Source organism: Fundulus heteroclitus, chromosome 6 (assembly GCF_011125445.2).
Source record: "Fundulus heteroclitus isolate FHET01 chromosome 6, MU-UCD_Fhet_4.1, whole genome shotgun sequence".
In the NCBI taxonomy this organism is placed as follows: Eukaryota; Metazoa; Chordata; class Actinopteri; order Cyprinodontiformes; family Fundulidae; genus Fundulus; species Fundulus heteroclitus.
The window spans coordinates 22,693,624-22,709,003 of NC_046366.1; the positions used below are offsets into that span (position 1 = coordinate 22,693,624).

General features: G+C 38.3%; 1 protein-coding gene across 4 annotated transcripts in view; it reads right to left on the reverse strand.

Annotated features, from left to right (window-relative positions):
• Positions 1 to 15,380, reverse strand: part of LOC105920883 (pituitary adenylate cyclase-activating polypeptide type I receptor) — a 36,602-nt gene that overhangs the window by 6,230 nt on the left and 14,992 nt on the right. For 2 of the 4 annotated variants that reach the window (XM_012856529.3, XM_012856527.3), the window contains exons 4-12: positions 11,310 to 11,420; positions 11,096 to 11,196; positions 10,904 to 11,001; positions 8,612 to 8,744; positions 5,155 to 5,308; positions 5,009 to 5,069; positions 4,579 to 4,648; positions 4,156 to 4,247; positions 2,108 to 2,191 (exon numbers count right to left, since the gene is read on the reverse strand). In XM_012856529.3, the coding sequence (XP_012711983.2) occupies positions 2,108 to 2,191; positions 4,156 to 4,247; positions 4,579 to 4,648; positions 5,009 to 5,069; positions 5,155 to 5,308; positions 8,612 to 8,744; positions 10,904 to 11,001; positions 11,096 to 11,196; positions 11,310 to 11,420 (904 nt within the window). The remainder of the gene's footprint in view (positions 1 to 2,107; positions 2,192 to 4,155; positions 4,248 to 4,578; positions 4,649 to 5,008; positions 5,070 to 5,154; positions 5,309 to 8,611; positions 8,745 to 10,903; positions 11,002 to 11,095; positions 11,197 to 11,309; positions 11,421 to 15,380) is intronic. The other 2 variants (XM_012856531.3, XM_036138351.1) reach the window with 1 other exon arrangement.

Here is a 15,380-nt window from a genome sequence, read left to right on the forward strand (position 1 = left end):
CATGGCTTTAATCATTGTGCTGAAACAATTTAACCATCTGCTAGAAAAAAAATACTACATTTGTTGACAATAAGAACATGAGGTTATTTTACTGACATGAAGCATCTTTGTTAAATAGATTAAACAGAAACCTGGCAAAACACACACACACACACACACACACACACACACACACACACACACACACAATGATTGATGGAAATGCAAAAGACAAAAACAACAACAATCACACAAATACACAGTGGACAAACACAGAAAATGAATTAAGGTAGAGTTTTTACAGGGCATTTCAGTTAGTATGACGGTCTGATTTCCCAAAGTATAAATAAATAAACAATCAAATAAATAAACCGTTAGTTGGATTCAGATTCTTGCTGAGATTTAGAAGAGGAAAAAAAAACTTAACCTTGACTTAATTAGATTCCCACTGATTTTAGAGCAAACAAAGAGTATAAAATAAAAATCTTAATGTGAATTAGTTCAAATACTTCAACATAAAGAGGGGATGGTAGTTATTAAAGAGTAGGAATTTAGTTTCAGTTAACTAAATGTCTTAATTGAACCAAAACATACAAAGTGGCCATCCACCTAAAACAAAGATGATAGTTCACATAAAATGCCATTTTACACATTTTGTTTCAGCCTAGTGGCCCATCGCTTAGAGTGGCCCACTAAAAAGCTGAACTTTCTGGCCAACTTGTAAAATTCTGTGTGACAAACAGCAGCAACTCTTGCATAATTTGCAACCTAACGCACAAAATGCTGTAATGGTCAGATTAACCAATGCAGTTTACAAAAAACATAGCTCCAAAAATAATAATTAATAAATAAATAAAGTGCCCAATATGGAGGATAGATATAATTTTATGTTCTAAATGTTGGCAAAAAATAAAATTTATATAGTATTTATATAGCCATATGCTTTTCTTCAGCATGGACAGAGAAGCATGTCAGAGAGGATGGAAAGATGGATGGAGCTTAATATGGAGCGAAATCCTGAGAGAAAACCTGCTAGAGGCCGCAAACGACTTAAGCCAGAAGTGGAAGTTTGTTGTCTATCAGGACAAGGACCCTAAACATACAGCCAGAGCTGCAATGGAAAGACTCAGATCAAAGCATGGTCATGTGTTAGAATGGCCTAGTCAAAGTCCACACCCAAATTCAATTAAAAATGTGCTGCAAGAACTGAACAATGATGTTCATGGATGCTCTCCGTCTAATCTCACTGAGTCAGTGTTATGCACTATTTTTAAGAAATAATTTATTTTCTTTGCTTTAACTAGATACACTGCTGGCCTGTTTTTTATCAGTACTTTGCCAGAAACAAATATCGCAAAAACAGTTTGTCAGTAATTTTCCTCATCATTCTATTTTTTTTTTATAAGCTAAAATATGTAATTATTTTGTTTCATCCCTCTAAAATCAAGGTAAAACATATTTGACGTGCATGAACAAAAAAAGTAGAGGGTATATCATATATTTTAATTACTACAGGTTGATTCTCTTCACCCTTCTGGACTTGAATTTGATAGAAAAAAAAAACAGCTAACCTGAAAGAAGGAGCTCAGTTTAAAGGCAGAGTAATTTGATATGGGCAGAAGATTCAGCTTTGCAGAGGAATCTACCTGATGTTAAATAAGTCTAAAATAGTTGCGTTTACTTTATCTCGGTTCTAAAACTACCGTGTTAATTTTTGCTGCTCATCCTAAAATGAAATACAATTCTTTAGTCCGGAAGAAATTCTGTTTAAGCTACAAACTCTATGGTGCAACCCACTTATTATCTAAATCCGAGCAAGAAATCTGATACAAGCTTTAGTTTTTTTTCCTCCTGCGATCAAAATGCACCAGGAACACTTTAGATACAAAAGAAAACGAAAACCCAAAATAAAATCAAAATTAACCAAAGCATTAAAATACATTAAATTTCACTTTGAGTTCTCAACCAATAATCTCGACATTTTTGTTTACGTGTCTGTTTTTGTTATTTAACCTTTTTAAATGAAAATCTTTGGAACCCCAGGGGTAAAAAACACACACAGATACATACATACATGCTTTCCACATAAAGCAGCCACACACAGACACACACACACACACACACTTACAGTGTGATGGTGGATAACTCTGACATCCTGCACGAATGCTGAACAGCCTGTGTGGGCTCACTGAAGCATTTCTGAGCACAGCTGCTATACAGCACAAAGACAACACACAGTACAATAAAGACAATGTCTTTAGGGACACGGTCTCGCACACGCGCACGCATCTTCACAGCCTGTCACGCACGCCTGGACCCAAGCAGCAGATGAGAATGGTGTTATCTGCAGGGCTTTAAAAGACACAGTCCCGTGGGAGCTGACCGGGAGGGATGTCTGACTAAACTACAACTCCACCAAGACGCTCAGGCTTCTTGGCAACAGGTAGAACATGTGAGCGTAAAAGAGAGGTGGACACAACAGGTTATAAGAGACTTTAAGTACTTGGCTCCTTTGAAGGAAAACTACGCTCTTTACGGTTTTGCCATTTGAATTTAAATTGTCTGCCAACATCTTAAATAAACGTTCAACGATATTGCCAAAAGTATTTGCTCCCCATCCAAATTATTGGGATCAGGTGTTCTAATCATTTTCATGGCCACAGGTATAAAACCAAACACCTAGGACTGTTTTTAGTAACATGTGTGAAAGAATGGGTCGCTCTCAGGAGCTCCTAAATATTCCAGTCAGCTGTATCATGAGAAAATGGAAGTGTTTTGGAACAACAGCAACTTAGCCATGAAGTGGCAGACCACATAAACTGACGGAACGGGGTCAGCGGATGCTGAAGCACATAGTGCAAAAAGGTCGGTAACTTTATGCAGAGTCAATCACTACACACCTGCAAACTTCGTGTGGGCTTCAGATTAGCTCAAGAACAGTGCGCAGGGATCTTCATGGAATGGGTTTCCATCATCAAGTAGTTGTATCCAAGCCATACATCACTAAGAGCAATGCAAAGCATCAGATGCAGTGGTGTAAAGCATGTCGCCACTGGACTCCAGAGCAGTGAAGAAACGTTCTCTGGGGTGACGAATCACGCTCCTCCATCTGGGAATCCGATGGACGAGTCTGGGTTTGGCGGTTGCCAGGAAAATGGTATTTGTCTGACTGCATTGTGCAAAGTGTAAAGTTTGGTGGAGGGGGGATTATGGTGTGGGGTTGTTTTTCAGGAGCTGGGCTTGGCCCTTTAGTTCCCCAGTGAAAGGAACTCTGAATGCTTCAGCATGCCAAGACATTTTGGACAACTCCATGTTCCCAACTTTGTGGGAACAGTTTGGAGCTGGCCTTTAACTGTGCACCAGTGCACAAAGCAAGGTCCATAAAGACATAGAAGGCAGAGTCTGGTGTGGATGAACTTAAGGGGCCTGCTCAGAGTCCTGATCTCAACCTGATAGAACAGGATTAAATAGAGCAGAGAGTGAGAACCAGGCCTTCTCGTCCAACATCAGTATGTGACATCACAAATGCGCTTCTGGAAAAATTGTCAAAAATTCCCATAAGCACACTCCTAAACCTTGTGGACAGCCTTTCCAGAAGAGTTGAAGCTGTTTTAGCTGCCAAGGGTGGACCGATGTTATATTGAACCCCTATGGATTAGGAATGGGATGTCACTTCAGCTCATATGTGAGTCAAGGCAGGTGGGCGAATATTTTTGGCAATATAGTGTGTTTTAAATTTGGTGTGATAATAACATTGTTGACAACAATTTAAAAACATTCAGAGCGATATTTGTACTACTCAGAGCAACAAAATGGCTCACTGATGAGAGCCATTTTGACATAAAGCATATAGTGCAAAAAGGTCGGTTTAAAGGGTCTGTAGAATAGTACAGTAGACAAGACATAAAATATAATAAATTATCAATTTAATTATCAATTTATGCTTGTTTGACAGAGCTGATCATCAGTTTTGTGTAAGACCAGATATGAGCCATTTTCATAAAGAAAAAAAAAAACTCCCTGAGGGTATTTGACATTTCATTAAAATACATAGGTGTAAGGTATAAAAAAACAACAACAAAGAAACATCATGATCAAAATTTTAAATTATTTTCCAAAGACTTGACTACTCTGAGCATATATCTCAGTGTCTGATTCATTTTTAATGCAACTTACAGATAAATGCTGGACTCATTTCCTCCAATATCAGGGGACTGCAGCTTTTGCACCAAGATGATGATGATTCCGACAAAGAGGACAAAATTGATCTATAGGAAAAAGAAAAAAAACACCCACACATACATGGATGATATGTGATTATTTTGAACAAATAGATTACATTTTGTTTGCTGTTTAGACTGCTGTGAATGCGTTTGTCTTCTTCGGGGAAGAATTTTACAGGTAACCCAATTGCCCCCCAAAAATGTTGTTTAGTTAATTAACTTTCTTTGCTAATTTCCAAAACCCTTTTACCCAGTAAGGCACCAAACTGCTGGTAAAAGACTGTTTGATACATTATCTTGATTTACTGGTGGTTATGTTTGGCAAATTTAGTCAACTTCTTGTCATAGCTAAATGGGAAAGACACAGTGAACCTACCATTATTGAAGCCACAACAGGTCCTTTAATCACCCACCAGAGGGCAGTGTGCTCATTTGTATCCCAGCATCTGTGGGCAGTGACCAGCATGTGATTAGAAATCTTTCCTAATCAAAAATCACCAATGAAAATACATACATACATACATACATACATACATACATACATACATACATACATACATACATACATACATACATACATACATACATACATACACATTATGTATTTTCCTATAATGCCTACACATTGCCTTACACTAGGGGGTGCCAACTCCCCACTGACTCGACATGCATTGTCAGTGTATGTGCTACTCTGAAAAAAATTACCCCCAGGCTGTGAGCTATATAACTGACAAAGAGTAAAACAATGCTTCTGAACTAGATGTTCTTATACATATAACATGTTAGGTTGGGACGTTCTCACATACCCAGTGTCATGGAAATGAAGCCTCAGAACGGCCCAGACAGTCACACAAATGGTTGGGGTTCCTGTAATCAAAAATCATGATCAGATTGAGCAGCAGAACATAATGTAGCTGGAGATGAGGTCAACTGATCAGAAAGTGTGACGTACCCCACCCAACAATGGTGTACCAGTAGAAATAGCGTCTCTCGGGGAAGAAGGTCTCAACCAGCAGAGTAAAGAGATACAGGCCCTCAATGAACAGCCAGAAATAGTTGGACATGACGCAGTAATGGAGGAAAATCATCACTGCTTTGCACGCCACCTGGATGAGGAAACACGTGGATAGATCAGCAGGATGTAAAGAGGTGCCTGCTAAAGTTGTGATCTTATATACAGTATGGGTTGCTTGTTTGCAAAAATAAATCACATCTTCATCTGGAGTTCTTGCCCTGATTATTGTCTTGGATCAAATGTGATAACAATATCTGCAGGAAGCCATGTTTTGTAATTAGATGGACTGACTATAGCTCACATCCTTACATTAACCCTCCACCGCCGTCAACAAGATAACCCAGACATTTCATGCTTCAGATCAATGCCCAACTACAATAGAGGAAACATTTGTGTGTAGAATCCATGTTTTTCTTGGTGAGTGTCAGTTCAACTCTGGAAAATTACTGGATTAATCTGTACATTCAAGACAATATACCTTAAACTGTGGAGAGGGCTTTTACCATAACATTGGATTGAGCTAAAATGGCGCTCTATTTCACAGATAGTTTGCCTTAAAACCCAACGTTCATAATTCTGAAGCAGACTCAAGACACCAGGGAATATATGATATATATGAGTATTATTTAAAGTGAACAATCTTTTTTGGGTCATTTAGAGTTCACCGAGCTTTGGAAATGAGCCATTATTAATTTATGGTCAGTTATAATTGTTAAAGGGACAGTGTGTAACAAATTTGACTTTTAATTAGCAAAAATCAAGTATTGCTTTTATAGATAATTATTCTGGCTAAGTCTAATAACATCACATCAAAAATGAAAGCGTTCTCATGACTTAGAATTAGTAGTTTATAAATACATATACCGGGAGACACTACGTTGCCTCGCCATTTCTGATTTCAGAAGACAAACTGTCAGCCACACATGTTTTTCCTATCTGTCTTCTGTATGAGGACGTGCTGTCAGTGGAAGAGGAGTAGAAAAGGGGGGCTGTAGATCATTCTGTTTACCATTTTCTGTTGAATTGGAGGACCACACTTACTCTTTGCCCAGCAAGAAGGAAGAGACAATAACCAAGAAAAGAAAAAGTAATAATCGGGGAAAAAAATGAGAGTCTATAGTGGCGCAGCTATTATTGCCAGGTGGAGTGGAAATAATTCATGAGGGAGTGCAGACTCAAAACTGATGCGGAGGTTGCAGGCTTTCTGCTGGATAGGTAAGTTAATTTAATGTATCAGTGAAGTTTATTTTTGCCGTTATGTCAGAAACAGGGTAGTGTAGAGCTGCAACTACTCCGTTGTTCGGGCAGAAACAGGTCCTTTTGTTCACCTCTCTCTCCCTATGCCAAGGTGTCTAACCACCAGCAGGCAGTGGTAGCTTTCACAGAGTCAAACCTTTGTAGAAACACCTTTTCTACTCTGGCAATTACTGCCACAAGTTCAGTCTAAAAAATGTTTACTGTATGAAACAGCTCAGACTCAGTCAGATTGGAAGGGTAGCTCTGTGAATTAATACTTTTAAAGTCTCTCTACAGATCCTCAGTTGGATCTAGGTCTGGACTTTGGATTATTCGATCTACTCATACATTTTGTCAACTATCCTGCTAAAGAAAAAACCTCTCTACAGCATGATGTCGTCTCATGGTAGGGATGGTGTGTTCAGGGTGATGTTTGTTATGCATGTCGCATGACAACATTTAGTTTAGGTCTCGTCTGACCAGATAATCGTCCTTCACGTGTGTAGATTATTGTTTTATAACACAACCGTGCTTTTAAGTTCTCCACAGCTTTGTCTCAGGCCTTTCAGCGGTGCTCCCTGGTCTTCTTTATGATGTTTGCTCCATAATTTCCTCTGAAAAACCCTCTGAGGCTGCAAACAGAACATTTATATTGATACCGAAATGAAATCATGCACAACTGATCTAAATGTACCAATAAGGAAACTTCTGAGGGCAGTTATTATATTCAGAGAGCCGTAAAGATAAATGAGGATGAAAACAGAGGCATCGCAGACTTTTCAGATTATTTTTTTTAAAACATTTAAAAAGTGAAAGTCGTTGTCCTTTTAACTTCACAGTCATGCCCTATTTTGTGTTTGTCCATCACATAAAATTGCAACAACATACACTTAAGTTGATGGTTGTAATCTGGGAGAATGCGTAAAAGCTCAAGGGGAATGAATTCTTTTGAATCTAACATCCTGTTGAAATCCTTATCACTTTCTTCATAAGCATCTTAATCAGTGTTTGACTCTGGTTCAATGTCACAGTCAACAGCTGGTCATTTGAAGCAAATTTCTCCTAAGGTGAGGTAAGTAGGAACTGGCTAAACTGGGATTTTGAATGTTTTGGTTTTTATTTGCCTTTATTTTTAGTCTGATGACTGCGCATGCTAAAATAACTGTCTGGATTCTTAGTAATTACTGTATAAACAGATGTGGTCCGTAAAGTCAACAGTGGTCAGTAATTACCGCTAATTCCTCTTAAAATGCTGCATGAACCGGTTGAAGTGAATTCAGACTGGCCTCGGAAACGACTCACCTGAAAGTCAGGTGAAGTGTAATGTAGTGACACCGTGTTAATGAATGGTGTCCATATTTAGAGTGGGCCACACAATTACAGCAGTGATCTAATTCAGGGCCCCTCCATGATGATGACCTCGCAATCACTATGGCAACAGAGGTAAAGCAGTAAATTTAAAAAAGAAGACCGCAGCAGCCATTCAGAGGGAAATGGCCTGCTGTAAAATATTTCAGCTGGCCTTTCCAAAGCCATTAGCCTATTTAATTAGGTTTATTTCTCATGCTTGCTTACCAGAGTGAGCGATGAGTTGTTTCTAGCGAAAAGCTTGGAGTTTGCTCTGCATTTGTAATCAAGGAGTTTTTTCTAATTTGATAGTTTGTTTGGTTTTAGTCAGATTCGCTCCTGGCTGAAGCACCTTCAAATGCGAAGACGAAGCTAGAAACACCAGAGGATTAATGTTTGCAGCATTCGCACATAAAAAAGTCTTGATCATATTTACAGTGACTGCGTGCAATCCTTTACAACTGCACTTTAGTGAAACTATTTACTCTTTGGAAAGCATCAAGCTGCATCAAAGCTTCCTTCACTCATTCCTTGAGAGCAAAAGCGCTGTCTGAGCAGGGACTACTTAGAACAATAAAAGGCCAATTATGCAATTATCTGCTTCAGATTGATATAAATGAAGCAATTAACCTTGCGATTTGAAATGAATTTTTCATTAATAGCTAAACAAGCAGAGTTGTTTTCCTTTCCTGCGGTGAAAGCCACACACACACACACACACACACACACACACACACACACACACACACACACACACACACACACACACACACACACACAGAATATATGATAATCAGCAGCGGTAACTGACTGTATGCACGAAGCAGTGGTCGCTTTCTTCCTGGGAGTACAGCACACCATCCTTGATAAAGACAGAGATGGCTCTCAGGATGAAGGACACGAACAGGTTCATGTGAATGAAGTTTCTGGTGCAGTGCAGCTTCCTGTGTGCGAGAGAGAGAGGGCGAGAGAGCGATAGAGAGAGAAAAGAGAAAACAGAGAGAGAGAGAGAGAATTCACATTTTATTAGCTTATGGGCTCAAAGATTCAGGATGGTGTTTAAACCTCCACCTAAGCCTCAGTTTAAAGTTGAGTTATGTTACCTGTTGTATTACTAACACCAACTATCTATCCATGGTGAGATTTACAGTAAATGCTAGTTTCCAACAGCCTTCAAACACTTTTGAGGAAAACATTTAACATTACAGTACACTGTTGATATGTTAAATGCTTCCTTAGTCAGTTCAATGACCCGGCACCATTTTTAAACTAAAAGCCATTTTATGTTGTATAAGCTTTGTGTTGCCAAACTATATAAGAGGAAGATGTTGTTGTCAGTCTAACGATAGAAAGGTTTTTCACTATTTACAATGGCATTCATAGTGAAAGAGAGACTGTATTGGCGGATGCAGCCCCCTGTCTTTTTGTGTGACGTCATTACACCCAAGTTATCCAGGGAGGGTTGAGTACTGTGCAATTAAAACAATAATAAGGTTAATGATAATGTTTTATTTGTTAAAACCAAAAGGATTTGTGTAGGTAGCAGGATGCCAACTTTTTTCCCGTCGGTTTTGTGCACACGTTTAACTAGCGCATCAGTGACTAATGTTCCAACAAAATGAGTCGTATCACAGCAGAGAGGGAAAATGCAAGGTTAGCTTAGATGCTCAGCTAATGGCTCTGCCTGAAAACACAGCTGGCAGGAGCATGATGATTTTAAAGACTGCTGTAGTGGGAGACCAGTTTTTTCTTCAATTGAATTATTGCGTATTCAGACAAAAAAAAGGTGATAAGTTGGCTGATACGACCTGAATGAGTTGTATGCATTGGGAAAGTTTAAGTACAGCACCAGTTAACTGTTTGGCCACAAATAATGCTCAAATTAGCATCCGATTTGGGGTTTGCTTTAAAACTAAAACAACATTTTATTTCTTCTAGTTAAAATTTAAAGCTTATTTTTCGTCGACAACACAATGAAGCATCATCTTTATGGGTCTTTTGGCCACTTTGGAAATAGACTTGGGTAATGACCATACTATTTGGCTCTGCCACCAACTGAACTAAAATATTAGTATTATTAATTTACAAAACCTTTATTCAATTTATGAAATACAAAAATGTGTGTTAGTTGTCCCCCCCCCATCACATATGCTTCTCATGGGTCTATCAGAACCTTTTCTTCTGTTTCCATGTTCAGCTGTATAGTTTTGAAACTGTATGCAGATTTCAAGCTTTCAATAAGGCTCATCAGATATCTCTTTATCTCACCACCACCTGTGATGTCAGATTTTAAAGTTAGCCTCAAACAAATTTGAAACCCCCAAAAGTCCTAACAGTCACACTTGCGTCATGCGGCAGAAATCAAAACACAGCTAAGCCCAAAATGATTCAAAGCCCTTGTTGATTTAGATTTAAAATTATTTTCATTCAGTCCCAAAGGTATCCCAAAGGTAATAAGACATGCATTTCTCAAAAGATATAAAATAAAGTAAATCTGTTGAGCTCTCTTTGGCACTGAGAAAGCAAGTCTCAGTGCTACCGTGCCAGACAGACGAGGTGATTACTTCTCAACTATAAATGTAATAGTTTATACCCGTTACAAATGGACAATCCCCAGCAGGAGAAAATGCTCCAAATTTGTGACCAGAGGCTAAAGTGCTGAGGAAGCGGCAAATTGGTGCTACTGACCACCCATTCAGCTTCAGTTGTGTATATAGATATTTCCTACAAATGACAATGGCTGTAGAAATGAGGCCTGTGGCTTAATATAATTGAGAAGTGATGACAGTATTTGATTCCTCAGTGACTACTCTGTCTGACACAGTTAAAATATACTGCCTCTCTTGGGTCTTCAACAATGGACAAGAAACACACACCACTAATTCAAATCACTTAGTTGAAGCATTTTAATTAGTTTATTTAGGGAGTCCCACTGAGATCAAGCATGTCTTTTGGAACAGACACCCTGCAGCACTCGATTTTACGTTCATCATAGTAACAGCGGCAATTCACTGTAAGAGCCAAATAACAGACTTGATCTGTTTCTCTTTTAATTTTGTAGTATTATATACAGTACAATATACTATTTTGGTTTTAAACTTACCTAAATCTGCAGAGAATGACCATGGCTGTAGTTAGAGAGACCAGTGACGTGCTGTACCCAACTGTATACAGGGCTTTGACAGATGGAAAAAACGGGTCCTGATGATCAAGAAAAGCAGTTAGTGTCCATAAAAGAAGAAGAAAAAACAACAGCAATGTTTTGGTTTTGCATATGAGAAAAGACAGGTTATACTTGTTTTGTGGTGTTTTCGACAAGATAGCAGATGTCCAAATAGTGAGGATAAGGCTCAGACCAGCCATACTCTGTACAGTTCCGATTGACCTTCCCAATTTCTGTAAATAAAGAAATGAAGAACAATTATGCCTTAAAAAAAACTAATGCGAAAAGCCTATTTTGACATGCAAACTGTATTAGTTGAGATGACCAGGTAGACCATGCCACTCACCTTCTTTTGGGGTCATGAAGTCATGAAAGAGGTCTGGACAGTTCACCGTCACAACCTCGCCAACGTCGGCAGCCTGCCAGCAGGTAAAGTTGTCCCACATCCACGGACACACTGAAACACATTGATGAACAAGGGGATAATGTTTTACAAAATGTTCAATGTTTTGTTTAAAATGTATATATAATACCATAAAAAGATATCTCATAGTTTCTTGATAAATGGACTCAATTCCTAGACAAATTGTGGTACAGTTGTTTACATTGTCTCCTGCTGAAGGTGCATTCTCTAAAATGTTTTCTTGACCAGATGTCCAATGACGATGAATCTTAAAAAGGTGTTTTTACAAACCCCCCTTCGCACCAAAGTAAGACTGTACCAAAACATTCAAATTGTAAACATTCAAATTGACTTGGACTTTAAAGGTCCATAATCATGGTAGCAGCATATTTGGGCATTGTGTGGTTGAGCCTCTTGGCAGCAGTGGTAACTTCCTAATGATGTGTGCATCCTCTTTGTGGCTTGGACATCAGATAATTTGCAGAAGGGAAGCCGATATTGGTCTTATGACCGGGCTAACACCCACATGTCAGGGTGGTGGGTGGTGCCCAAGCTTATGTCGTTAATCAAAATTTCTTGAGTCCTGCCACATCTGTCCATAACAAAAAGAATATCTAAAAGTGGATATTGGTATGAGCCTCCCTCCCTGTAGATTAGGGTCATAGCTGGGGAGAAGCACACACCTCCAAATTGTGCATTAAGATTCTGGGAGAACAAGGGCAGCTGTGAGTTCTTCAGGCTGCAGTTTAAATCCAAAATGTATCAATCATATTGTCAAAGAGAAGCCCTGCCATTGCATTTGTGGCTGAGGAGAAGGTATTTGATAATAATAGTCACGAAGTAGGAGGAAAAAGTGCAGTTATTATTTCTGAGTAAAACAAACAAAACAAAAAAAAATCACTGTGTAACACATAAAAAATTTGGGTTTAAAGACTTCTGTGTGATCACTTTAGACTGATCAGTTAAAAACAAACACAGTTTTGATTTATGTGTTTAATTCCTTCCTGAATTAATCTGCTGATATGAGCACATTCCACACTCCAAGTTAAAATGATTGAACAGGAAGAGACACTTGCTTCTGCCTTCCCCAGTAAAGAAAAACTAATCTGCATTGTCTGATACTTCTTATAAAGTATTTCCTAGACCCCAGTTAGGCAGAAAATGATGGAGGTAGTGCAAAAAACTACTTATAGAGAAAATTAATTATCAAATTATGAGAAAACATTCCGGTGCAAATGTGATAACTGTGTTGATAGAATTGTAGATGGCCAAAAAAGATGCAAGGATAAACATATGTTCAAAGACCTAAGCGCAGTTGGGCCATGGTTGTCTTTTTCCAAATTTACATGCATAAAGTTTGAACCCTTTGAACGTTCTTGGAGCTCCTGGGGCCAAAAGGGCGCTGAAAGAAAAGCATCAACACCCGCAAGACTTTTTGATTTCTTAGATAGTTAGATAGTGAAAGTACAGAAAGGGTAAACTTTGATAATTTTTTTTAGCAGAGTTAAATTTGTGTGTTGTAGAAGATGTATGGGAATTCATGAAAACATTATTCGCTCTATAGTCCTGAACTCAATTGTTTACTCTGTAATAGCTCAAGGAGAAAATTATAAAATATGTCAGGGCACATTAGGGTGGTAATCAAACAACAAGAGCAAACATAAAATACTGTACTGTAACTATAAATTAGGAAAAAGGTGACAAACCTAAAATAAATAAATAAATAAAAACAAACAGAAGAAAACACAAGGAGCAGGTCACTTTGCTCCCAGTAGTTGTAGAGATGGTGGGTAGCTGCACAGAAAATCAAATGCAGCCACTGTGTTCTGTATTTTATTTTATTTTTCAGATTGAACCACATTTTTAAGCGTTGGCGTTCTTAGCGCTTTGAAGTTGAAGATCTCTCATTTTTTTCAAAAGGTGCCGCTTTTCAGAACCGGCATCTACAATAGAGAGAAACTGTCACCTCCGTGACAAGGTAAATGGCAGAAAAGTGGTCGTTGCTGTCTATCTGGGGCTGAACTTGTGTGATCTGTCAGACACAAATGATCACAACAGGCAAAGAAAAACCATTAAGTGTTGCTCTGATGCCGCATGTTGCGAGCGACGTGTTTTTACCTTCTAATAGGTTGCAGGAGGAACGCAGGGGAAACATAGACCTAATATAATTTAAGGTGAGAATGTAAACTTTCAGCCAAATGGTTATTATACCACACAAGTTCACTTATTTACTCAGTTCAGTTTCTTGTTTATACGCACTACTTAAGGAAATACTTGACCCAAGAAACTTCCTATTCAATGATTTGCTGATGAATTAGAGTACTAACTGCTTGACATGTAGCAGAGGCGTATCTTTCTTTGCATATTGTTTTTCCTGCTAAAAGCAACATCCAGGTAATGAGCATCATAGGGCAACATCAGAGAATCGGTTTGGTTCCTGGGCATGAATTCAGACCCAGATATAGATTTACAGTTTTCGTCAGAACTACGTGTGTATTGCAAAAGAAACGCAGTTAGCAGGATTTTTTTTATGAGGGAAATTGATGCACTGGTGCCATCCTGCACATAGAAGCTGAAACAGTGGCTGTTATTGAGAAGTGTCAGATCAGCACAGGGCGATTTGTGTTTCCCAAATAAAACTGTATGACAAACAAATGAACCGGATTTATTTGCCATAAAATTCAATTTAGGAGTTTTATCAGTGTTATTTCTATTAAAATTGAAAAGTAAAAAAGATGACACAAATCTGCAAATCGGATTATTTCTTGATGAAGCTGCTTGATTACTTCTTAATCCAATCTCATTGTTCATGATCTGTTCAAGAGGAAAAAGTCAATTTAGTAAAGAATGTAATGCAGGATTTTAAGAAATATTTTTACAACCTCTTGGACATTTAAACATTTCCTAGCCAGGCAAAGAAGATTTTCACTCCTAAGAAATTAACTGTCAATGTAATAGGAATAAAAAAACCTTCGCACAGCAGTACTCTACCCTTACTCTCGGAGAAACTGTAAGAAAAAAGTAATTTTCACACACAACTTCCCATGATTGAAAGCAATCCTTACACTATTTACACTACTTCTGCATGATTTATTCCTGCCCCGGAAATCCTGCCCACGTATTTCATTAAATCCCACTGAGCAACACTTGGCACACAGCTGTATTGTGGCTGTTGTTTTTCAACGTTTATCTTTACTAATTATGCTTTTTTTTTTGCTTTGTTTTATTGTGAGCTTTAAACGTACAGAAGGGATATTCATATTTCCTGTTTATAAACAGACAATTTTACAAGATAAACTGACAACTGCTCTGAAAATAAAGTTTTACAGTTATACTTAATTTACATTATTCCAGCTGTGAAAAGGAATATCTAATGAAGAACAAAAAAATAAATAAAAAAAACTCTACCCTACAATCTTTGTTTATAAAGGGCTTAAAAACAGTCAACATCTGAAACAAAGTGCTGTACATTGCTACAAGCTAAAACAAGCCTTCTTTTGTATGTAAAGATTGTTATATTTAACTTTTGTTTAAAGCTATTTTAATGCAAATTCAACCCAATGTTGCATCCTTTAAACTTCCCGTGCTGATTATCCCTCACCTGGTTCCATATCCCAATTTTCACCTTCTTTTCTCTCCACCTGCTCTTTCTCTGCCGTTTAGCCTCATTGTTTCCACTGCAGCAGTTTTTTTTTTTTTTTTTTAGTGCTGCAGAGACAGGTTCAAGTCAGCGTTGTTTGTGTTTTGAATGTGTTGAATGTGTTGTGCAGCGTCGATGCATCTGTGTGCGCATGTGTCTCCTTACATGCGTATGTGCCTGTGTTTGCAGACCTTCTGCTTCTCTGCTTGGCTCTCTAATCTGTTTTGGTTCTGTCTGCCGAGCCGGACACGAAGCCAATTACCTTTTTAAAGGGCAAATCAGAGCCAAATGAGCCGCACTGAGCCACGGAGGTAAGGCTTAATAAAAGACTCTGTCTGCATCGCTGGCCATCTTACACGAGATCCTACAGCCTG